Here is a 22,741-nt window from a genome sequence, read left to right on the forward strand (position 1 = left end):
AATTTTAACGCATGTTTATAGTTGAATTTTTGTGCTTCTTTTCCTCTGTAACTTTAACAGGCCCAGTATCCATGAGTTACATATCTGTTTTTCTTTACTTTGGGCTTTTAAATCTGGCTGATGTGTGCACTTTTTGTACATTTATTTTTATTCTCTATACATTTTGGTCATTTCTGTCATAGTGTTGGAGGTAGAGCACTTTGACACTGACTATGGCATCTCCCATCCCTGGATTCTTTATACATTAGTTTCAAGGCATCAAATTACATTTCGTTAGCCTAATAGCATAATTGCCTAAGTCATATTTTGGCCAAAATTGAGATATCTATCTAAATGAATCTACACTGTTAGCAGAGTAGAATTAGGTAGGTATCTCAAACTATGCCAAAATATGACTTAGGCAATTATGCTATTAGGCTAACGATTTGTGCACCTGGCATGAGATGGTTGCAATTGTTTGCATGTCTCATGTCATTTCTGGTGGGGTGTAAATGTTAGTGTGGAGTCTGTTTGCACAAGTAAAGTCTGCAAATGGACCTATGTGCTTCAGTTCTTTGAATGTTTGCTGTCCTTGAGAAGCATCTGATTTTGCTGCATTTTGGAAGTAGAGCAGCAAAATCTACAGTTTGGTAGTTTGGTACTAGCAGCCGGCCATATTTTTTAAAGTTTTTAGGTTGAGCTTTGTGTGTAAATCTTTAAAATGAAGCAAGTAGTGAAATCTGTGAAACATATGTAGTGGAGGAAAAAGCACAATATATATATATATATATATATATATATATATATATATATATATATATATATATATATATATATATATATATATATATATATATATATTAGCTTATTCAAATAACTGAATAAATAAAAGTATAACTCATAACTAGTCACTATCACAGATATAGAAACAGCAGCATTTCTGACAAGAATATTTATAGCATAAATTTGGAGAAATTAAAATTAATTAATTAAATCTGTTAATTAAATAGTTAATTTAGTTGTGATTTTTTGTAAAAGAAAGTCTTAAACAATTTATCTTTTTTTTTCCTTAATCTTTCTGAATTGGGCAGCCTTAGTGACATGAGTCTGAAATTCTGATTTAACACAAATGAAACCTTTTTTCTTTCATATGCTGCCATTAGTTCTCAGACGATTCAACCTTCAGATACTGTCATGTTGGCAAACATCCAGATTAACTTGTTGGCACCAACATTCGGCCTATAGAATAAAAACAATAAGACAAACAGAGTCACAGTTTGTTAAATCACAATAAATTTGTGTTAATGTGTTAAAAAAATATTAAAGTCTTATGTAAAAACTGGAGTTGCAACAGTAACTGGGCAAGAGTTAGATGTGAGAATAATGAGTGTTAGAGTGAAATGGGGATTTTTCAGGATGCTAATTTACCAACAGAGCAGAACTTTATGCGTGTGCCTTGTTAGTCACAATTTGTTGATTTTCAGATCACAATAATTTTGTGTTAACATGCTAAAAATGTTAAAGTAAAAACTGAAGCTGATACAGTAACCGTGGCAGTTAGATGTGGGAATTATGACTGTTAGAGTGAAATTTAAACCTGTTAAATTAACTAATGTAATTACTCAAATTCCAGTTATATATTTTGTTAATATTTCAGGTTATATTTGTCATGTTTCTCACCTGTAGTCTTCCTCTTGTAGAAAATCACTCCAACAAGTAGAAAGACCAAACCCAGCAGCAGCCCTGCTGCACCAATAGCGATCTTATTCTTCTCTGCCTCGGTTGTTGGCACTAAGTAACACATTTATCACTGTATCAGATTCATGTACTGTGAATTTATTACATCTTATATAATAACAATATCATAAAGCAGGATGAGGTCCAAGAAGGAGCTTTCCTCCTTTCACTGTCTTACCCCAGTCATAAAACTTGGGCTGCATGAGGCTGGCGTGCTCCACCATGCAGCTGATGTTCTCTCCAGGTTTGGGTGTAATCTCCAGATAGGAGTGAATCTGGTAGAGCCAGTTCCCATTGGGCAGCTCCTCGGTAGACATCACATCAGACGTCGCCTCCTTTCCGTCCCTCAGCCACGTCAGTTTGATGTGTTTGGGATAAAAGTTGTACGCGCTGCAGATGAGCATGGCTGGATGTTTGCTGTCTGCCACCTCAGCTACCCTCAGCCTGACAGTGGGCTCAACTAGTGGAAAGAAAGAACAGGCAGTCACAACTATTTGGTATAAAATGAAATACCATCATTTAATACATTTATCATACACCAATAACACTGAGTTTCTTTAATAATTTAGATTACAGCCTCACAGATTACAGTGTAAATATTTTGTACGTGTAGCTTTGCACAGAAATGAATAAAATAGATTGTCTTAGTATTATCAAAGACAGTTTATCTTTCTTTGTAAGGGGAAAGCTATAACAGCTGCAGAAATCCTCCTGGTGTCTCTTTAAGTAGCTTTATTACAAAAATAAAAATAATAGTGTGCACTGAAAATGGTCACGCTGTTAGTGAATTTTCCTTCTCCCTGACAGGTGTCATCTTTTCAGCCTGTTTTCAGCAAACACTGTTAGCAATTACCTGGTGAGCATAGTGGAGCATTTAGCAGCTTTTACCTCAGGAGCTGAAGATGACTAATGGGCTTTGGGTATGTGTAAATGACTAATGTTGCTCAGTGTTGGCCAGTTTTGTGATTGCCAAAGGTATTCGCTTGTCTGCCTTCACATGTATATGAACTTGATTGACATCCCATTCTCAATCCACAGGGTTTAATATGATGTCGGCCCACCCTTTGCATCCATAACAGCTTCAACTGTTCTGGGAAGGCTTTCCACAAGGTTTAGGAGCGTGTTTATGGGAATTTCTGACCATTATTTCAGAAGCGAATTTGTGAGGTCAGATGTTGGACAAGAAGGCTTGGCTCACAGTCTTCGCTCTAATTCATCCCAGAGGTGTTCTATTGGGTTGAGGTCAGGCCAGTCAAGTTCTTCTACACCAAACTCACTCATCCATGTCTTTATGGAAACTGCTTTGTGCACTGGTGCACAGTAATGTTGAAACCAGAAAGGGCCATTCCCAAACTGTTCCTAAAAAGTTGGGAAAATGAAACTACCCAAAATGTCTTGGTATGGTGACGCATTAAGAGTTTCTTTCACTGGATCTAAGGTGCTTGGATCAGATATATTAGATTTCTTTTGTCACCAAATATTGCTATCAAGCTCTTGCATCTTTTAAGACTCTGAGAGGATGCCGTGCACAGGGAAATCATGCAAACTCCACACAGAAATACCCCAGAACAGGTTCAAACCAGGATCCTTCTTACTGTGAGGCAACAGAGCAAACCACTGCATTACTGTGCCACAAATGAGTAATTTTCAAAATTTTCACTGATTCTTGCAAACATTTTTCTCATGAACGTCTTAAAAAATGTTTAGAAGAATCTCTCTAAAGCAGCAGTCCAGTGTTTCATTGATATCACAAAGATAAGTGTAAGTAGCAAGCTGCTGTAATTTAAAACATCTTTAGAGTTTCAGCTGTGCTCACCTGGTCTTGAAAGGACATCAAACACTACTGGGACATTGCTTCTGCACAACTTTTCGTTCTTTTTTTCTTCTTCCAAGAAACTTTTGTCTTTGTTGAGTTGATCTGTAACTGCCTTTGTTTTCTCTGTGTAGCCGACATATTTCCCCAACGTGCTGTTGTACTGACCCAGAAGCATCTTGTTAAAGTAGATTTGTGCCAGATAAACAACATCTTCTTTGGAAGTAAACAGGCAACGAAGCAGGCCGTAACCAAAGGAAGCATCTGTAAGACAAAGCCAACAATTAGCCGATACAGAAAAGGCCTACTTGTGTTTAATTTCTCCAATAATAAGCAGCAGCCTGTTTTACTTTTACTGTTTCTAACACATAAAAACTATTTTCTATGTTAAAGTTACTTACCTGCTCTTGAAAATAGCAGGAACACACATGGTAGTAACAAAAAGCTGTGAATACGCATGGTGACAAAGTAGAAATCACAAACTAAAATAGGAAGCAATCTGATCCTGTATTATAAGGAAATGAATCAGCAGACCGAACAACATTTTTTTTAAGCAGGTTTTTAGGAGGTGTGGTTCTCTGGGAAATGATTTACTGTACTCACTGGATTGCAGACTGGAACACTTTTGTTAAATACAGACAGCACTGTCACAGGTTTCATTTTTATGTAATGTCCACAGCATTTACCCTGAATTTATTTGATATTTAAAGACAACACAAAAAAATTTAGTGCTCAATTTTCAGGTCAGTTTCTGAACTGATTTATAATTTGATAATAACATAATGACTCATTAGTGAAGGATTCATCTGAACATCTGCAGACTATCAGCGTTGTTGCCGACTGCTGTCAGCATGTCAGGAAGTGCGATTTTATTTGTTTGTAACAATACTGATTTTAGTGGTCATCGTTTATTTAATCTGGCATCCAAAAGTAGTTAGATGAGGAGCTGAAAAACAGTCCAGTCATTTTTTTATAATGTAGATTTCTTTATTTTGCTGGTACAAAAAAGGAGATTAAATAACAACCAAAGTTAAATAAAAAGCACAGCTGGTGTTTATTTGGTTTAACAATAGTCACAGACAAGTATCAGAAACAAATATTTGAAAAAAATAAGGAATAAAAATTAGCTTTATTGCCCAATTATGGCAAATGATTATAGAATAGAATAGAATGCCTTTATTGTCATTATACAGGATACAAAAAAAACAAAATTTAAACCCAGTCTTCAGTACTTAATTTCACCACTGCTTCTTAGAAGCTTTGTGATTTTATCCTATTTTAGCCCCTTTTATGTAAAAGTCATGTATTATACAGTTCACAGTTTAGACCTCAGTGTTCCTAATAATTTTTAATAATAATAATTTCTACTTTTCACTGCTCCCTTGTCTTAAAGAGTCACCACAGCAGGTAGCTCCACATATTTAACTTGGCACATATGTATACCAGATGCCCGTCCGGAGACACCCCCTGGGATCTGTGCCACCTGCCGGGATCAAACTGGAGATCTTTTGCTTGTTAAGCGAATGCATAAACTGCTACACTACACGGCTGCTACTCCAGATAATCGAATGCATGTTACCTGAAAGCGCTGCAACAGCCTGGACGGTAAGCAGGAGTAAAGGAATTTAAATAACAGGAATACACAAAGTAAAATGACCTTTTGTATTCACTCTAAAACACTTCTCACAGTAAAGAGGCGATGTTATTGCATACTGTTCCTGAATATAAAACCAAAAGCTGTAGGGCAGTCCTCACTGTCTATATTCTTTACAAACGTGTGTTTACTTTCAACATTTAGACTGACCCAGAGTTTTGTGTATAATCTTTCCTAGACAAAGATATTAATTTTTCTCAAGTCCTTTGACAATTAAAAATGTTCCAGTTGCAACTCCCAGCAGGCCCAGAGTCAGCCCCACTGCACAGAAAACATCTGATCCAAGACTCTGATGACTTCTCATTATTTCTGTTTCTGAAAAAAGGAGAAAATGCAAACACTTGTCATTACTGACAAAATGAAACACAATCTTTTATTTTTAAGAACAAATATTTACCCCAGATTCTTGTTTTGGGTGTCTCCAGTGCTGAGTGCTCCACAGTGCAGCTGTAAATGTCCCCCTCACTCGGGGTGAAGGTCAGAGTTGAGAACTGGTGGAAGGTTTGATCTTTATTGGGAAAATACCGACTGAGCGACACCCCCTCGGACACCGGATGGCCATTTTTGGTCCAGCTGACATTGATGGAAGGTGGATAAAAATAATTCACAAAGCAGATCAGGCTATTTTCAACTCCCAGCTCAACTTCGTCTGCTGCGTAGAGGATGCTCTCAGGAGGGTCTGTGGTGTGTTCCAGCACAATTAAGATCATATCTTCTAAGTAATGTTACAACATGAAGTTAACACAAGAATAAAAATCCTTTACCTTCATCTTCTTGTAGATGTTCCTCCTCTATTTTCCAGAATGACAGAAGTGCTGGACATGCCCTCTTGGCTTTCATTGCATTATTATATACGTTCAAATTCTCAAATACTTGGCTTGGGTTAATCAAAAGATCCGCGGGCACAGTGTACACAACCGTATGTCTTTCAAAATCCACATACAAAAGCTCCTCAGCATCAAATTCATACTGTACCTCCGTTGTGCCATTGTCAAAGCAGCCCACGACATAGGTAATTTCATGTGCAACTGAGGAAAAGACAGAAAATGTTAATAAGAGAGAAATTATAAATGTATTAGTGCTAATGTAACAATAAAAAGCTACACTAAAGACACGGGAAAGGAAACAAGTGCCTTCTGTCTGCAAACAGCAAGATTTGCCTTTACAAATCGAGGTTCTCTATGTTGCTATAATTGTATCTAAGGAATGCAGACTAAGTAAAACGAAGAGCACACAGGTGAAAGTTGGCTGAAACATCATGTGTTTCCAGAGTGTAGGGGGTAGAAGGAACCAGAACTCTTGCTCTCAGTAAAGGTAACAAAAATAGGCACAAGCTGTGAAACTTCAAATGTATGTCGAATTATTTTTGCCTTGATCTTTTGAGTTTAGAGCAAAGGAGTAAGTTAGAAATTCATTCTTACTTTGTGAGAAGACGCAGAAGCAGTTGAGCATCAGGATTACGACAGCAGAGCGCTTCATGTGTGAGCCGCAGGTGGCCATCGTTGGAAATTCCCACACTAGTCCAAACCGAACAAAGTCTAAACCTTAATCGCTGTTTGGTCAAAGATTAACAGCAAAGGTTGCCTACACCTCATTTGCAAAAAGCCATTGATGGTAATATAGCAGTCTAACCGGTTGTACTGCTGAGATAGTTTAGATACTTTGCCAGTAACCAGATAAAGTATTTTTTCATACATCATCCTGCAGAAACGTTGAGGAAGAAAGTCACATGAGGGTTTACAAAGCTTTGCCCCACGTTTCAATATTTTCCAACTTCCTCACGCTATTGTTAAAACCCAGTCTGTCTGTAATAATGAAACCATGCTTACCATGATGAAGGTTATATCCACTGTCACACCACAGATATTCGGTATGTTTAAATGTATTAAGTATACAGAAGTAGCGTATACCCTAAAAGCAGAAGTGGGTGTTTCGTGAATGGTGTGTTTTGAGCACAGCTGGAGGGTTCATGTTTCGTGTGTAGTTTCCTTGTTAACATTTAGTGTCTCACAAAAATGCACGGTGTACTTTCAGACATTCTGCAGGCATTTCCATCTCTGTAAAATATTTCCAAAGGAGATTTGCACCAATTTTTTTTTTTTTTTTTTTTATTATTTACGTCATTGTTTCTGGCTTCTTCTCTGCCATTGTGGGTATGTTGTTGTAGAACTGGAGATTATTGCAAACCCAAAAGCAGTGGAACATTCATGTGAATGACCTGAAACTCTGACCTGTAAGTTTACTTTGTTAAAAACATTTCAAAGCAACAGGGTGAAGTTTTTTAATGCAAAAAAAGTAGTCCCACTTATTTTTTCAATACAAAGTCTTTCCACACAAACTCTTTGGCACAGTTTACCAGACATCGATTAAGCCTAGTCTTCATTTAATTTTTATCTTAGTTTAGGACTTGCTGTTTGCAGCGTCACGATCTGCCTCAGTATTTAATCGGCTTGTTCCTATAATGCATCATTCTCTTATATTGATAGTTTTTTTTATAAGGAAAAATTCATTATCTTAATATTTTCCAACCAGGGCAAACTAGTTTTCTTTGGGAAAAACATATCAGACACAAATGATCTGAGCCTTTTTTTTTTTTTTTAATTCACTCATCACCCACTTTGTTTCTTTGCTAGTATTGAGTTGGACCCTCTTTGTCTTCAGAACTGACTTAAGTCTTCATGGCACACAAGGTGCTGGAAACATTCCTCAGAGATTTTGGTCCATATTCACATGATAGCATCACACAGTTGCAGATTTGTGGGCTTAAGCGGGAAACACAAAGACAGTCACACAAAGGCAATGAAATCAGCGAGCTGATTACAGGACAAACACCTACAGTTAACTTACACAAACAGGTTCAGACACAGCGGAATATATTGGAGGTGTGTTTAGTACCTGAGTTAACAAAAACTAACTGTTTGTCATGGTATGTGAACGGGTTGTGTGGCTATGTAAGGTGAGGAGGACCCAAATGCAGGACTCCTGAGAGGGAAAGTAGGAATAATGGTGATTGAGGATTTGTTGAATGAAAAAGTGCAGTGGCAAAAATGGAACGAAATAAAAAGCAAAATGACAGAATAACCTAAACTGGGAATAAAGCTAGAAACTAGTGACGAGAGTGTGAAACCGAAGCTTCGATACGTGGTTCGAACCCTGGGCTTACAGCTCCAGAGAACCACTGCTTCGAAGCTTGCTTCAGGACGAAAAAAAACTCACGTGACATATGACGTCCAGAGCAGCAACTGCTTCGTTCTCGGAATGAATCACGTGACTGATTCAGGTGATTCGCAGGTTACGAGTGAAGGAGAGAGAGCGAGGCAGTCAGCCAGGTTCATATTCGCAGTTTTAGCGTTGTTGGGGCCAACAGTTGAGTTATGAGTTAAGAACAACCTTTGCTGGCTCGTCCTTTCAACGTGATGACGGACGCTGTCGTATCAAGATTAACGCAAAAGCGGTAGCTACACAAGTACACCCAGTTAATGCCATGTTTCCCCAGCACTCTGCTCAATAACAACGCAAACATTCATCCATCTTTATTTGTAAATAGAACCTGATATGATATTTGGTCATAACGTGTGTCCCTCAAACAATGCAAAGATGGTTCAGATCATTGAGGTGTGTGAGGGTGTGCATGCAGGTGTGTAATTGAAAACATTGCACTTTTCCAGGAGAGCGCGCTATAATTGAAGCTTCGAGTAAAGAACCTATTTTCGAAACAACTGATTCAAGTGGTTCAGTGTTTCACAAAAGCTTCATTTTACTCATCACTACTAGAAACACTAGGGCGCCAGGGAACCAGAGAGGAAGCCATAAGACAACAACAATCCCACAAGAGACAAAGGGAAGACTGAGAATTGGGGAACAGGCAACAGGTGAGGGCACAGCTGAAACTAATTACACAGATGAGAAAAGGAAGTAAAACTAAACACAAAGCACAAGGGACAAGAACTGTCAAAGTAAAACAGGAAACAACTAGACAAAGACAGAAAAGCAGACTTGACACACTGCACAGGAAGTAAACAACACAACAACACACATAAGACCAGAGACTTGACAAAGGGAAAGAACAGACACAGGGGTACCACACAGGGAACAGAGAAACACCATGAATAACTATAACAAATATGGAACAGTAAACAAACTAAGACTAAATAAATGACCTAAGAAACACCATAACACCGAATCATAAGGCGGAAAACACAAAACGCTGGGCATAAGGTCCAGGAGCATGATACTGTTGCTTCATAGATCTCAAAGTGATGACAGTTACATTTTTAAAAATTTAAACAAATCATGAAGATGTAGCTTGCAACTAACACAGAGAGGCAGACAACTATTCAAAGTCACATCCACATCTACAGTGAATTGATATAGCAAGAGACTGAATTAGATGATGCTGGCCACCTGAATCAGCCAGGCCACCCCCCAACCCATGACACCCCCTGCAGCTGCACCATCAACCCCACCCCGCCTCGACATTCTGCCATAAGAACAACCTCAGGTTTCTTTTCAGCGCTGTAGCCAGGCTGACAAAGAGTCAGAGCTCTGTAGAGCCGAGTATTCCTTTCACTTTAACTAGTAGTGACTTCATGGATTTCTTTACAAATAAAATTTTAGACATTAGAGAAAAAATTATTCATAACCATCTCAAAGATTATTCTTCATGTTCGGCTGCTTTCAGCACTGCTGGTATTTGTTTAGACTCTTTTGCTCCAGTTGATCTTTCAGAGTTAACTTCAATAGTTACTTCCTCCAAACCAGCAACATGTTTGTTAGATCCCATTCCTATTAGACTGTTCAAAGAAGTCTTTCCATTTATTGATGCTTCTATCTTAAAAATGATCAATCAGTCTTTATTAGTTGGCTATATACCACAGGCCTTCAAGGTGGCTGTAATTAAACCTCTACTTAAAAAAGCCATCACTTGACCCAGGTGTCTTAGCTAATTATAGGCCAATCTCCAACCTTCCTTTTCTCTCAAAGATTCTTGAAAGAGTAGTTGTAAAACAGCTAACTGATCATCTGCAGAGGAACAGTTTATTTGAAGAGTTTCAGTCAGGTTTCAGAATTCATCACAGTACAGAAACAGCATTAGTGAAGGTTACAAATGATCTTCTTAGAGCCTCTGACAGTGGACTCATCTCTGTACTTGTCCTGTTGGACCTCAACGCAGCTTTTGATACTGTTGACCATAACATTTTATTACAGAGATTAGAGTATAGCATAGTGGCGCAGTGGTTACCACTGCTGCCTCACAGTTAGAATACCATCTGGAAGGCCTCGGTTCGATTCCACCTTGGCCCAGGCCTCTCTCTGTGTGGAATTTGCATGTTCTCCCCGTGCTTGCGTGGGTTTCCTCCGGGTACTCTGGTTTCCTCCCACATTCCAAAGACATGTACTTACTGGGGTTAGGTTAATTGGCTACACTAAATTGCCCATAGGTATGAATGAGAGTGTGAGTGGTTGTTTGTCTCTCTGTGTTGGCTCTGCAACAGGCTGGCAACCTGTTCAGGGTGTACCCTGCCTCTCGCCCTATGACAGCTGGGATAGGCTCCAGCCCCCCTGCGACCCTGAACAGGATGAGCGGAAGCGAATGGATTGATTAGCGCATACTATAGGTATTAAAGGTACTGCACTGCAGTGGTTTGAATCATATTTATCTAATAGACTCCAATTTGTTCATGTAAATGGGGAGTCCTCTTCACACACTAAAGTTAATTATGGAGTTCCACAGGGTTCTGTGCTAGGACCAATTTTATTTACATTATACATGCTTCCCTTTGGCAGTATTATTAGAAAGCATTGCATCAATTTTCATTGTTATGCAGATGATACTCAGCTTTACCTATCAATGAAGCCAGATGACACACATCAATTAGTTAAACTACAGGAATGTCTTAAAGACATTAAGGCCTGGATGACCTTTAATTTCCTGCTTCTAAATTCAGATCAAACTGAAATTCTTGTTCTCGGCCCCACAAATCTTAGAAACATGGTGTCAAACCAGATACTTACTCTGGATGGCATTACTTTGGCCTCCAGTAACACTGTGAGAAATCTTGGAGTCATTTTTGACCAGGATATGTCCTTCAATGCACATATTAAACAAATATGTAGGACTGCTTTTTGCATTTGCGTAATATTTCTAATATTAGAAACATCCTTTCTCAGAGTGATGCTGAAAAGCTAATTCATGCATTTATTACTTCTAGGCTGGACAATTGTAATTCATTATTAACAGGATGTCCTAAAAGCTCCCTGAAAAGCCTTCAGCTGATCCACAATGCTGCAGCTAGAGTACTGACAGGGACTAGAAAGAGAGAGCAGATTTCTCCCATATTGGCTTCTCTTCATTGGCTCCCTGTTAAATCTAGAATAGAATTTAAAATCCTTCTTCTTGGGGTCACTGTTGGGCCTGGGGTGGTTTCCACTCGCCCCATCTTCAGAGGGTGGGTAGCTATGGATGAATGTGTGTCTTTGTATTTGTCACAGTCTTCGTGAGTATGGGTGGGTGAGTGCATGTGTACGTATGGTGTATCTATGTTTATATGTGTATGGGTGAGTGTGTATGTGCATGTATGTGTATTTGTGCATAAATGTGTACATGGGTGTGCTTGCGGTTATGCGTGTGGTTGTATGTTTGGCTGGACCTGGGTCTGGGCCTGTGCCTTGCCTCCTGGCCACTCCTTGCTGGTTGCCTCCTCCCCCCTGCCCCCCTGGGGTGTGGGTACCTCCGGGTTCCTGGGTGGGGCTGGATGTTCTGACGTGGGTGGTGACCTGCGGCGCGGGGCTGCGGCGCGGGGCTGCATTGGCTTCTTCGGTGTGTGTGTGTGTGTGGGGGGGGCTCTGTGGGGGCTCGGGTTGTCCTCGAGTGCCGGGGCCCTGGGGGGGCTGGCTTCTCGTTGCCTCGGATTCTCTGGTACCCTTGCTCCTTGACTGGAGGGACTCCGTCTGAGACCTCCCTCCCCCGTCTGCTGGGGTGGGTGTACGGTTGTCTTTGGAATGAGTGGCCGCGGGTCTTCGTAGGTCTTGATGGGCTGCTGGTGGCCTGGGCTTCCTGGGGCTCTCTTTGCCTTCCTCTAGCTTCTGATGGGCAGAGCTGCGGTGTTCTGCCCTCATTGGTAAGTACATTTTATGACACAGACACAAACACTCACGTAATCATAATACAAAATGGTTGATTTGTGTAACCAAGCAGTTTTTGTTTTCCCCACACAATTTTTAATTTTGCAAGTATTGTCAGTATCTTTTATGTTTAACAAGTGATTAATTATTTGGTTTATTTACTTGTGCTCTTTCCTATTTTTTTCCCTCTCTATTCTCTTATTTCCCCCTCTCTCATTCTCTCTCCCTTTTTCTTTTGTTCCTTTCTTTTTCCTAAGCCTGTCAGCTCTGGCAAAATTTGTCACACAGTATGCTAAAAATAACTCAAATAAAATAAAGGGTCACACACTAACAAGAGAAGCCTATAGAGAGCCCATATAGCTCACCTTGAAATAGCAAATATGTTTGGCACAACAGCACATTCAGATCACAGTTCTGTTTGCAAGATCTGCCAGACATGACAGGCTAAAAAAAAAAGAAAAAAGAAAAAAAAAGAATTTAAAATCCTTCTCCTCACATACAAGGTCTTGAATAATCAGGCCCCATCTTATCTCAAAGACCTCATAGTACCATATCACCCCAACAGAGCACTTCGCTCTCAGACTGCTGGCTTACTTGTGGTTCCTAGGATACTTAAGAGTAGAATGGGAGGCAGAGCCTTCAGCTTTCAGGCCCCTCTTCTGTGGAACCAGCTCCCAGCTTGGATTCGGGAGACAGACACCCTCTCTATATTTAAGATTAGGCTTAAAACTTTCCTTTTTGATCAAGCCTATGGTTAGGGCTGGATCAGGTGACCCTGAACCATACCTTAGTTATGCTGCTATAGGCCTAGTCTGCTGGGGGGTTCACATAATGCACTGTTTCTTTTCATTCACCTTATTTACTTTGTTTATACTCCACTCTGCATTTAATCATTAATTGATATTAATCTCTGGCTCTCTTCCACAGCATGTCTTTTCTCTCCCCTCAGCCCAACCGGTTGCGGCAGATGACTGCCCCTCCCTGAGCCTGGTTCTGCTGGAGGTTTCTTCCTGTTAAAAGGGAGTTTTTCCTTCCCACTGTCGCCAAGTGCTTGATCATAGGGGGTTGTTTTGACTGTGGGTTTTCTCTGTATTATTGAGGGGTCTTTACCCACAATACAAAGCGCCTTGAGGCGACTGTTTGTTGTGATTTGGCGCTATATAAATAAAATTGAAATTGAATTGAATTGAACATCCCAAAGGTGCTCTATTGGATATTTCTGGTGACTGCAGAGGCATTTGAGTGCAGTGAACTTATTTTCATGTTCAAGAAACCAGTTTGAGATTATTTGAACTTTGTGACATGGTGTATTATCCTGCTGGAAGCAGCTATCAGAGGATGGGTACACTGTGGTGATAAAGGAATTGACATGGTCAGCAACAAAAGTCACATAGGTTGTGGTGTTTAAATGATGATCAGTTGGTAATAAGGGGCCCAAAGTGTGCTAATAAAATATCCCCCATAACATTACACCACCAGCAGCCTGAACCACTGATACAAGGCAGGATGGATCTATGTTTTCACGTTCCTTATGCCAAATTCTGACCTGCCATGAAAATATCAGAGCAGAAATCGAGACTCAATCGATTTTTATTTATTTATTTATTTTTGCCTGATTTTGGTGATCCAGTGAGAACTGTAGCCTCGGTTCTCAGGTTACAGAATGACACCCAGTGTGGTGTTTTACTGCTGTAGCCCATCTGGTTCAATGCGTTGTACCTTCGGAGATTCTCTTTTGTATACCTTGTAACAAGTGGTTATTTGAGTTACTGTTGCCTTCCTATCAGCTTTCTGGCTATTCTCCTTTGACTTCTGACATCAACAAGGTATTTTCTCCCAGAAAACTGGAGATTGTTGCGTAGGAAAATCCCAGTCAATCAACAGTTTATGAAATACTCAGACCAGCCCATCTGACAACAACAACCGTGCCTCATTCAAAGACACTTAACTCACCTTTCTTTCCCATTTGCTCAGCTTGAAATTCAGCAGATTGTTTTGATCATGTCTACATGCTTAAATACATTAAGCATGTGATTGGCTGATTAGATAGTTCTGTTAATGAGCGATGGAGCAGGTATACCTCATTTTAATTATTGTAGGGTCTTCAGCTTAGAATATAATGTGCCTTGAGGTGACCGTTTGCTGTGATTTATCAATATGTTAATTAAAATTGAATTGAAATGGTCTGTGAATGTGTAGTCTCAAGCATACGTGGAATCTTTAAGCAAACATAAGAGGTAGCAAATAAATGTAATCCTTTTATATGAAGAACAGCAACAGGCAGTAACATCATCACCAAGGTTTGCGTTCTGATATTTATTATCTGTAGTTAAATGACATTAACACAGCAAAACGAATTATCACCAAACAATGATTTTGCATTTCCTAACACCCAAATGTTACTCCCTCGCTCTCTTTGTCTTTTTTTTTTTCTTGTTTGAGTCTCAGCGGCATTTTATAGGTACCCTATTTGACATGTGCTATAGGCTGACCTGCATCAATAGATTTTTGGCCACTTGGGGGCGATAGAACCAGCTGCAAACAATACATGACATTTTGTAAATTCCTCAAATTAAACATGTTAAGTTAGAGATAACAATTTCCACATAAAGCAGACACAAAACAGCACACAGCAGTTTTTGCTGGTGGAAACTCGGTCGATGTGGTGCAGAGTTTGGATCAAGGTGAGAGTGTGAGGAGAAGTGCAAAGGTGGGTGAAGTGAGTCTCTGTTGGGTTGTGAAAAGCTCAAACAGCACTTTAAAGACAAGCAAGCAGATCACAACATTTTATGTATCTAGGACGAAATTCTCAGTGAGCTCCAAAGGGCTGCTCCGACTCAAAGTGTGCCATCGGGGTATAAAACCTGCAGAAAGGACAGATTTATTGAATCAGATACATTTTTCCACAAATGTTTGAAAGTGATGGAAAGATAACTTTTAAACATAAACACCTGCCTCAGTTGTTGGCACCACCACCCGTCCTGCAGTGAGGTTCAACATTTTCATCATTACATCTTATCACTCAGTGCTGCCACAAACATTATTTTATGTCTATTACAAATAATTTCTCACCACTGGTTTTCTTCTTGTAGTAACTGAGTCCAGCAACTGAAAACACCAAACCCAGCAGCATCCCTGCTACACCAATGATGATCTTATTCATCCCTGTGTCAGGCAGTGGGTCTGAAAGCACATTTATTATAATAACAAATTACATCTACATATTTTACATTCATGTTTAATAAATAAATGTATAATTTTCCCTTCCCTGATCAGATAATCCTTTTTGTCTTACATAGTTCTTTAATGTAATGTAATAATATTTAATGTGAGGTATCATCACCCTTTTACTCAGTGGATTCCCACTTGATGCTCTTTTATTAAATAAACGGTTTCATAGTTTATTGTGTAGCAGCTAGCCATATTTTATGTTTAAACTGTCACAGAGTTGATTTTAGTTTGTAAATCTTTAAAATGAAGTAACTCGTGAAAAACTGTGGAATATAGTGGAATTATCTAAAGAGCAGGTACAGGTAGCATTAAGAATAGTGTCTTACCCCAGTCATAAACCTTGGGCTCCATGAGGCGGGCGTGCTCCACCACACATGAAATTTTCTCACCAGGTTTTGGGGTAAACTCCAGGTAGGAGTGGATCTGGTAGAACCAGTTTCCATCTGGCAGCTCTTCAGTGGATGTCACATCAGATGTCGCCTCCTTGCCGTCCCTCAGCCACATCACTCTGATTTGTTTTGGGTAAAAGTTGTACACACTGCAGATGAGCATGGCTGGATGTCTGCTGTCTGCTACCTTCACGGACCTCAACCAAACATCGGGCTCGACTAGAGGAAAATACCCCATGCACACAAGTCATTAAAGCAAAAGTTAGCTTTCTTTGTAGACATTACATCCTCTGATTTGTTTCTTGAGAAGAAAGAGATGAGACAATTAAAAAAAAAAATAGTAAGATTGTGCTTTAAGATAAATGCTGTTATGTTCTGTGATAGTTACCTAGATCCAGGGGAATGTTATATACCTGTGGGGCATTACTTTTGCAAAGGCTTATTTTCCACTCCTGATGTGATATAAAGCTCTCATCACTATTGAACTTATCTGCAAATTCTTGTGCCGTCTTTGTGTAACCAACTGCTTTCCCCACACTGCTGTTGTATTGCATTAGTAGTAACTTATTGAAGTAAACCTGCTCGAGGAACACAGCATCATGACCATCATAGGAACTAAACTGGCAATGAGCCGAATAATGTCCATAGACAGCACCTGAAAAAATGTTTGACAACAGATAGTTAATATGGGAAGATAACTGTATGTCATATTCATTTTATGTTGTCACACATCAGATCCTACATCTGAACAAGTAGTTACTAAGTAGCTATTTGACTATTTTATCTCCTTTATAAGCAACAAAACTAATCTGTGTAATATTACTTACCTTCTGTTGAAAACACCAGAAACAACATGAGAAAAGCAAAGAATCTGTGAGCATGAGACATGCTGTCAGGTAAATAAGAGCGAACAGGCTGAGTAGTAGCTGACCAACAAAACAATAGTTGAAGTTGATTCTGAGTTGTAAAAATGAGGAAGAAACATTTTTTCTATGCAGATGCAGCACTCACGCATTGTTTGGATTTTTGTATTCATTTTGTCTTTGGGTGTCAAATAACCTCTTCAGTTCTCTTTGTATAAAACCTCTGATTACAATGGGGAAAAAAAAAAAAGAAGTAAAAATAAAAGTTGGTTAAAATTAGGAAGTAAAAATTTTGTACCATAATTTTTTTTTTTTTTTTGGGTGGCACATCTGTCAAAAGAAGGTTATTTGAGTGTTAATAAAACAAAACCTTGCATATTACGAGTAAATTACCTCCCTCTAAAGCAGATTTTTTACTGGTAAGGCTATAGTATTTCTGCAAACCATCTAAAAATAAAAACACACCTAATGCAAAAGCTTTTTTTTTTAAGCACTTTATCATGTTTTTGTAGAAAATTACACAATAAGCAAAGTAGAAACAAAGCAGTTGGATTTTACTAAAAACCATAATCGCTTCCAATTTTGTGGTCAAGATAGCAAATAAGAACCAAACATACAGTCTGATAGTGATGACTCTACCCTCCTGTACACTGAAGCATAATTAACATTGTACATGTACACGTTGTTCCACAGGGCTTTTCTTCACTGTGCGAATTGACACTTCATCTCTGTCACATATCAAGCAATGCATTTACTTTTTCTGCACAGAAAACTGTAAGCACAGAACCACACCAGATCCACAGAATGATTAATGGTACAGTGCAAAAATAATATAGTGTTTGTTAATAATGTATGCACTACATTTAACCACAGAGAAATTACTGTCCATGGTGTCCCTTTACAAAGAAAAATACTCCAACTGTGACTCCCAGCAAGCTCAGACTCAACCCCACTCCACAGAAAACATCTGGTCCAAGACTTTCATCACTTTTTATGAATTCGGCTTCTGTAGAGAAAGTTAAAGACAGCGTAACTCATTACAAACACATTGAAATTTACATTTTTAGTGATTTCATAAGGCCAGATATTTACCCCAGATTCTTGTTTTGGGTGTCTCCAGTGCTGAATGCTCCACAGTGCAGCTGTAAATGTCCCCCTCACTCGGGGTGATGGTCAGAGTTGAGAACTGGTGGAAGGTTTGATCTTTGTTTGGGAAATATTGACTGAGTGACACCCCCTCGGACACTGGATGGCCATTTTTGGTCCAAGTGACATTGATGGAAGGTGGGTAGAAATGATTCAGAAAGCAGATCAGGCTGTTTTCAGCTCCCAATTCAACTTTTTCAGAAGAGAAGAGGACCATCTCTGGAGGGTCTAGAGGAGGTCAAAAGGCAAATAAAACTTTCTCCAGCCTTTTATCAGTCATGTCAGTACAGAGATTAATGTTGAGGTTGATTTACCTTGTTCTTCTGGTAGATAGTTTTCTCCCTTTGCAATCATGTTTGCAACCAATGAACACCACTTCCTGTTGTCTAAAGCATCTTTAAAAACCTGGATACCCACCAAAAACTGACTTGGATCAATTTTAATAAATTTGGGAATAGTGTAGACAATCTCCTGTCTTTGGAAATCAACATATAAAACCTCGTCATCATCAAAGTCAAGCTGAACCTGTGTTGTGCCGTCGATGAAACAACCCACAACATAAGTAACTTCATGGGGAGCTGAAAAACAATACAGTGATGACAATGGTAAAATATAGATATCCAGTCATATGATTGCAAATATATGCATTTTATTTCTGTATTTTGTTTTTCAGGCATTTGCATTCTTGATTAACAGAAACAGAAGATAAATCTCTTTGTTTATGTCTCAACTAGCATATGAAATGTATGCTCTAACCAAATGATATATGGGGTTGTTAGAATAAGGCTTACTTACACTGTGAGAAGACATAGAAGCTGTTGAGTATCAGGATTATAAAAGCAGAGCGCTTCATATCTGATCTGTAATGCAACAGATCACTCAGACTGACAGTAGACTCAGTCTGGGTGAGGCAACATGTTTTTTACTTTACTGCTGCCAACAGGGAAATTCACATGGAGTCACATGATCAGAACAGGTTCAAAACCTCAGTAAAATAAGGGCGTAATCAGAGAAAATTCTTATAGATTAAAAAAAAAAAAAGATATATATGATTTTTTTATATCATTTTTTGGCAGCTCCAGTACAGTTTTCTTTGTGTACAGCTGCCCTGTGCTGCTCCTCCAGTATTCACAGCTCTTTGTAGATTTAGTCAGCTGAATCCAACAAGATATAAGCAGATGCTACACGAACTATATGGCTGATTTTCAACTCATAGACACTATTAAAGGAATATAAAAGGTAGAATTAGGTGAATGAATCTAATCATCATCACCTTAAATATAAACTGATGTCTTCTACCCTAGATATAACCAGTCCAATGTAGTGCATCACTGAAAACTTCATCATAGTACTGCAAACAACAAGTGTAGCCTGCATTAAACTGCTTGGTATTTTCATGCAACCTATAAGACAAAGTTAGAATACTTCAGTTTGTTTTGCAAGACATTTCAAAACAACTCAGCATACTGGGTCCCTCCCTGTGCCAGGGCGCCTGCAGACGCTGAGTGTGCACGCGCGCATGTGTGTGTGTGTGTGTGTGGGGGGGGGGGGGGGGGGGGGGGGGGGTAGCTCACAGGCACATTTTGTGACAAATAAAACAGAAACAGTTTGCATGTTTGGTCATATTTACGGAGCTGTTTGATGCTTTACCCCATTTATGCCCACTCCTCTTCTTTAGCTAGCTAAATGCTGATTTGGCACCATGAACGCATCACAGGGATGTTAGCTATATATTAAGTCTACAATTATTAATCATTTAGAGAGGAAAGATTGATCATAACGTCTGTGTTATGTAAATGTGGGAGGTTAAAAAAAAAAAAGCACTCAAACCGGCCTGAGACTAAAATAATTTTTTAGTTTAGTTTAGTTAGTTTAGTTGTTTGCATTTCCAAAGTCATTGTTCTCCCTCTGCCTCCTTCTGCATTTATTCCTCAGTCCCATACTTGTTGTCAAGTATTTGTATTTAGATTAGGATTTCTTCTCTTTGACCATTTCCTGTTTTACAGGTTTGTTTTCTGGCATGTCCTGTTTCAGTTTTACTTCCTGTCTGTATTCCCTTTATTCCTTGATTGTGTTCATCTGTTATTTTGGTGATCAGCTGCATCTCGTTTACCCTCCTGTATTCAAGCCCCCATCAGTGTGTATAAATAGTCCTGTCATTCTTTTGTTTAGTAATGTGTTGTTTGTGTATTCTTGGTTGTGTGGTCTCTGTGGTTCTGGTTTCATGTTCCTAATAATTTTTGTATTGCCTGGCATTTTATTTATTTGACTTTCATGTGTTCACACATTTGGCACTTTGTCACCTTTGCATCCTGTACTTGAATCTTTAAAGAAGAACTACACTCCACACAGCAGACTCTTACATTTGCAGAATAGTTTTTCTTCTTTTGGCTGCTTTGTCAAATGAGTCATTGCATTTTTTATTACTAAATCTGCTAAATCAAAGCTGCTAAGTAAACTTACTTTCAGATCAGACAGAAACAAACGTACAGTCTGTTATATGGCAATTGTTTTAATGAACTGGCAATTAAAACTTTGCCCTCCTGTATGCTGCTGAAGAAGACAGGGTCATATTAAACAAATATAGTTCCCTAACATCATCCGCTAGAGCCAAAATACCTATAAGTACTGGTAGGTTCTGAAACAAAAAAGTCTAAAATCCAGTAAACTTCACCTCTGTATTTTTGTCATTTTGTACTGACCACCTCTGTTTCAAAGCACAGAAACTGCAGACGTAGAGCCAATATAAAAAGTACTGTTAAAAGTAACATAGGGTTATAATTCACTAAGTCACCTTTGATCCCATCACTGCTGGGATAATCTCAAGCCCCCCTGTGACCCTGAACTGGCAATTAAGAAAATGGATAGTTGGATAATTCATACCGCAAGTATGCAATGTTCACTTACAGTATTGTCTACAACTAGAAACTCCAATCCAAAGTATTCAGTTTATATAGAGAAAGTTAAACAGACTATAACTCTGAGTGTGTGTGTGAGTGTTATTTTTTTTACCCAGACAATTTGGGATCAGTGTGACCCAGGGAAATGTACACATACCTCAACTACTGTAAGAGTGTTTTGTTTGTATGCACCTAATATAGCACCGAGGTTTCTTGGCCTTCACACATAAGGCTATTGATGCAAACAGCAAATATGCAGCGTGAGGACTTTGACTGTTTTGACTAATTTATTAGCTTTATTGGCTCACATACAGTAGTATTTAATGTATTCAAGTACATACATATTTTTGTATATTCTGAAGAAGACATGTGGATTAAACATTGATTAAATGGTAAAGAAACATCTATATGTCTTGGCTGCAAATCAAAACCACTGTAATATTACAGATGTGTTTTAATAGGTCCTTTTCACTGTGCTTTGACTTGTTAAAGAAAAGGTATAGTATTACTAATGCGCTGATAGCTCTGCCCCATATTATTCAGAGTCCCAGTATGCCATGACAAAGTGACAGTGAGCCTGCATTCACTGACAAAATTAAACGTAACTGAAACTATATACTTTTTATTTATGCCTGTGACATGCTTCAGTTCATGAGCAGTATAAACCAGGTTTCCACTGAAAACATATAAGTCCCTGTGTCACCCCAAATTTCTTTATATTTTGCTAGGTCAATGTGAAATAGATGCAGTGATTTATTGAAATGTGCAAACATGAATCGAAATACAGTATATTAGCCAAAAATTACTTTGAGTAGTCTTCAGGAATAGGTTTCCAGACTTCTTGAAAGCTCTTCTTTGGATGTTGGCTGCCTTTTGTTCCATTTTCTGTCGAGATGATTCCACACTGCTTCAATAATGTTAGGAATCTCTTGAGTTAGATCCCGTTTTTATGCTTGAATGATTCATAGGTCAGTGTTAATGGCTTAACAAATGAAAAATATTTCTCTGAAAATGATACGTGCAAGGACTGGACTGAAAATGATCCGAGAAATTGTAGAAATGCACAAAATTAGATATCAGACTGTCGAAATATAGAATATAGGGTACAGATCATTCAGATGTTTCATTATTCAAAGTTTATTTTTAGAGCGCAGGAAGGACTGAAATAGGAAGTAAAATGTTTCTATTTTTTTTTTCTTCCTGAAATTGACCCCCCAAAAAATCAAGCGTTGCCTCTTGAAGCTCTTTTTGTTCCTAGAAAGTAAAAGTTGTAAAAACTTTGGCTGGCAGGTGGAGGCGCTGGAGGTCCGTGGACGGTGGCGGTGCTGCGTGTGGAAGAAGCCGCCTGTTGGTGCCGTTCTGGGGCATGTGGCGAGAAATGGGGCCGTCTTCCACCCTGACCCGTCGATGAAAAAAAAAAAAAAAACGCGACCGAAAGGGGATGCACAGCGGGGCAGGAGAAAGGCAGCTTTACAGGCAGAAAATCGGGACTGCTGAAGCTGCTAAACATGGCGTGTCACCTCGTTTGTGGAGTAAGCGGTGTTGCGGGGAAACAGTGAGTTTGTAGCACAGTGAGGTTGTGTTTCCACTTTGTTCCTCGAGCGGTTTGCGTTGTTAAACACATCTGCAACGATGCGGGCTGTGGACCGGAGCGGGACCGCTGCAATTATACTCTGCCTTTTCGGATACCTTTTCTCCAAAGCTGCTACCAAAACATTACCAGAGGATACGGCTGCACAAGGTAAGAAGTCCCTGTGAGGTTTTTGCCCGCTGGTTTTTTGTCAGAGAAAGCGGCTCGCTGGTTATTTTGGAGGCCAAACGGCTGCTAGCCAGCTCGGATGCTGATGTGATCTAAACTTGGCTAACGTTAGCGAGTTAGCTAAAGACAGCGAAAACTTCTCTGT

General features: G+C 39.1%; 5 protein-coding genes across 6 annotated transcripts in view; 1 reads left to right on the forward strand and 4 right to left on the reverse strand.

Moving 5' to 3' along the window:
* Positions 1 to 1,049: 1,049 nt before the first annotated feature.
* Positions 1,050 to 4,027, reverse strand: LOC115793932 (HLA class II histocompatibility antigen, DQ beta 2 chain-like). The gene is made up of 5 exons (XM_030749142.1): positions 3,931 to 4,027; positions 3,533 to 3,793; positions 1,895 to 2,176; positions 1,660 to 1,770; positions 1,050 to 1,218 (listed from the first exon to the last, which is right to left on the reverse strand). The coding sequence occupies exons 1-5, from the start codon at positions 3,986 to 3,988 to the stop codon at positions 1,193 to 1,195; spliced, it is 738 nt and encodes a 245-aa protein (XP_030605002.1). The 5' UTR covers positions 3,989 to 4,027; the 3' UTR covers positions 1,050 to 1,192.
* Positions 4,028 to 4,579: 552 nt separating this feature from the next.
* On the reverse strand, positions 4,580 to 7,082 carry LOC115793930 (H-2 class II histocompatibility antigen, A-U alpha chain-like). 2 transcript variants are annotated; one of them, XM_030749139.1, is made up of 5 exons: positions 7,013 to 7,082; positions 6,605 to 6,700; positions 5,948 to 6,211; positions 5,581 to 5,862; positions 4,580 to 5,498 (listed from the first exon to the last, which is right to left on the reverse strand). In XM_030749139.1, exons 2-5 carry the CDS (start codon positions 6,681 to 6,683, stop codon positions 5,371 to 5,373), a joined length of 753 nt encoding a protein of 250 aa, XP_030604999.1. In that variant the 5' UTR covers positions 6,684 to 6,700; positions 7,013 to 7,082; the 3' UTR covers positions 4,580 to 5,370. The 2 variants fall into 2 exon arrangements, with proteins under 2 accessions (XP_030604999.1, XP_030605000.1); XM_030749140.1 differs by having other exon boundaries at positions 6,605 to 7,075.
* Positions 7,083 to 15,145: 8,063 nt separating this feature from the next.
* LOC115794038 (rano class II histocompatibility antigen, A beta chain-like) lies at positions 15,146 to 16,943 on the reverse strand. The gene is made up of 7 exons (XM_030749266.1): positions 16,940 to 16,943; positions 16,756 to 16,854; positions 16,317 to 16,583; positions 15,866 to 16,147; positions 15,381 to 15,491; positions 15,264 to 15,289; positions 15,146 to 15,172 (listed from the first exon to the last, which is right to left on the reverse strand). Exons 1-7 carry the CDS (start codon positions 16,941 to 16,943, stop codon positions 15,146 to 15,148), a joined length of 816 nt encoding a protein of 271 aa, XP_030605126.1.
* A 726-nt stretch (positions 16,944 to 17,669) lies between these two features.
* On the reverse strand, positions 17,670 to 18,805 carry LOC115793949 (H-2 class II histocompatibility antigen, A-U alpha chain-like). The gene is made up of 4 exons (XM_030749167.1): positions 18,733 to 18,805; positions 18,252 to 18,515; positions 17,884 to 18,165; positions 17,670 to 17,797 (listed from the first exon to the last, which is right to left on the reverse strand). The coding sequence occupies exons 1-4, from the start codon at positions 18,788 to 18,790 to the stop codon at positions 17,670 to 17,672; spliced, it is 732 nt and encodes a 243-aa protein (XP_030605027.1). The 5' UTR covers positions 18,791 to 18,805.
* Positions 18,806 to 22,255: 3,450 nt separating this feature from the next.
* The window catches only part of fam171a1 (family with sequence similarity 171 member A1), a 29,582-nt gene continuing 29,096 nt past the window's right edge, over positions 22,256 to 22,741 (forward strand). Inside the window, exon 1 of the mRNA XM_030749080.1 lies at positions 22,256 to 22,578. Within this exon, the coding sequence (XP_030604940.1) occupies positions 22,470 to 22,578 (109 nt within the window). The 5' untranslated portion in view covers positions 22,256 to 22,469. The remainder of the gene's footprint in view (positions 22,579 to 22,741) is intronic.

This window comes from Archocentrus centrarchus, chromosome 16 (genome assembly GCF_007364275.1).
Source record: "Archocentrus centrarchus isolate MPI-CPG fArcCen1 chromosome 16, fArcCen1, whole genome shotgun sequence".
Taxonomy (NCBI): Eukaryota; Metazoa; Chordata; class Actinopteri; order Cichliformes; family Cichlidae; genus Archocentrus; species Archocentrus centrarchus.

What these genes read in the sequence shown, in the direction of transcription:
- LOC115793930 (XM_030749139.1), bottom strand. Translation starts at nt 6,683, where the DNA reads ATGGCCACCTGCGGCTCACACATGAAGCGCTCTGCTGTCGTAATCCTG. An exon ending in ACATCTACAAGAAGATGAAG is followed by an intron (nt 5,863 to 5,947) that starts GTAAAGGATTTT and finishes AACACACCACAG; the next exon opens with ACCCTCCTGAGAGCATCCTC. An exon ending in ACCCAAAACAAGAATCTGGG is followed by an intron (nt 5,499 to 5,580) that starts GTAAATATTTGT and finishes TCCTTTTTTCAG; the next exon opens with AAACAGAAATAATGAGAAGT.
- LOC115794038 (XM_030749266.1), bottom strand. An exon ending in TCTGGTGTTTTCAACAGAAG is followed by an intron (nt 16,584 to 16,755) that starts GTAAGTAATATT and finishes ACATTTTTTCAG; the next exon opens with GTGCTGTCTATGGACATTAT. An exon ending in TGGTGGTGCCAACAACTGAG is followed by an intron (nt 15,173 to 15,263) that starts GCAGGTGTTTAT and finishes TCCTTTCTGCAG; the next exon opens with GTTTTATACCCCGATGGCAC.
- LOC115793949 (XM_030749167.1), bottom strand. Translation starts at nt 18,790, where the DNA reads ATGAAGCGCTCTGCTTTTATAATCCTGATACTCAACAGCTTCTATGTC. An exon ending in CTTCTATGTCTTCTCACAGT is followed by an intron (nt 18,516 to 18,732) that starts GTAAGTAAGCCT and finishes ATTGTTTTTCAG; the next exon opens with CTCCCCATGAAGTTACTTAT. An exon ending in ACCCAAAACAAGAATCTGGG is followed by an intron (nt 17,798 to 17,883) that starts GTAAATATCTGG and finishes CTTTCTCTACAG; the next exon opens with AAGCCGAATTCATAAAAAGT.
- LOC115793932 (XM_030749142.1), bottom strand. Translation starts at nt 3,988, where the DNA reads ATGCGTATTCACAGCTTTTTGTTACTACCATGTGTGTTCCTGCTATTT. An exon ending in TGATGTCCTTTCAAGACCAG is followed by an intron (nt 2,177 to 3,532) that starts GTGAGCACAGCT and finishes TCTTTCCACTAG; the next exon opens with TTGAGCCCACTGTCAGGCTG. An exon ending in CTACAAGAGGAAGACTACAG is followed by an intron (nt 1,219 to 1,659) that starts GTGAGAAACATG and finishes TTTATTCTATAG; the next exon opens with GCCGAATGTTGGTGCCAACA.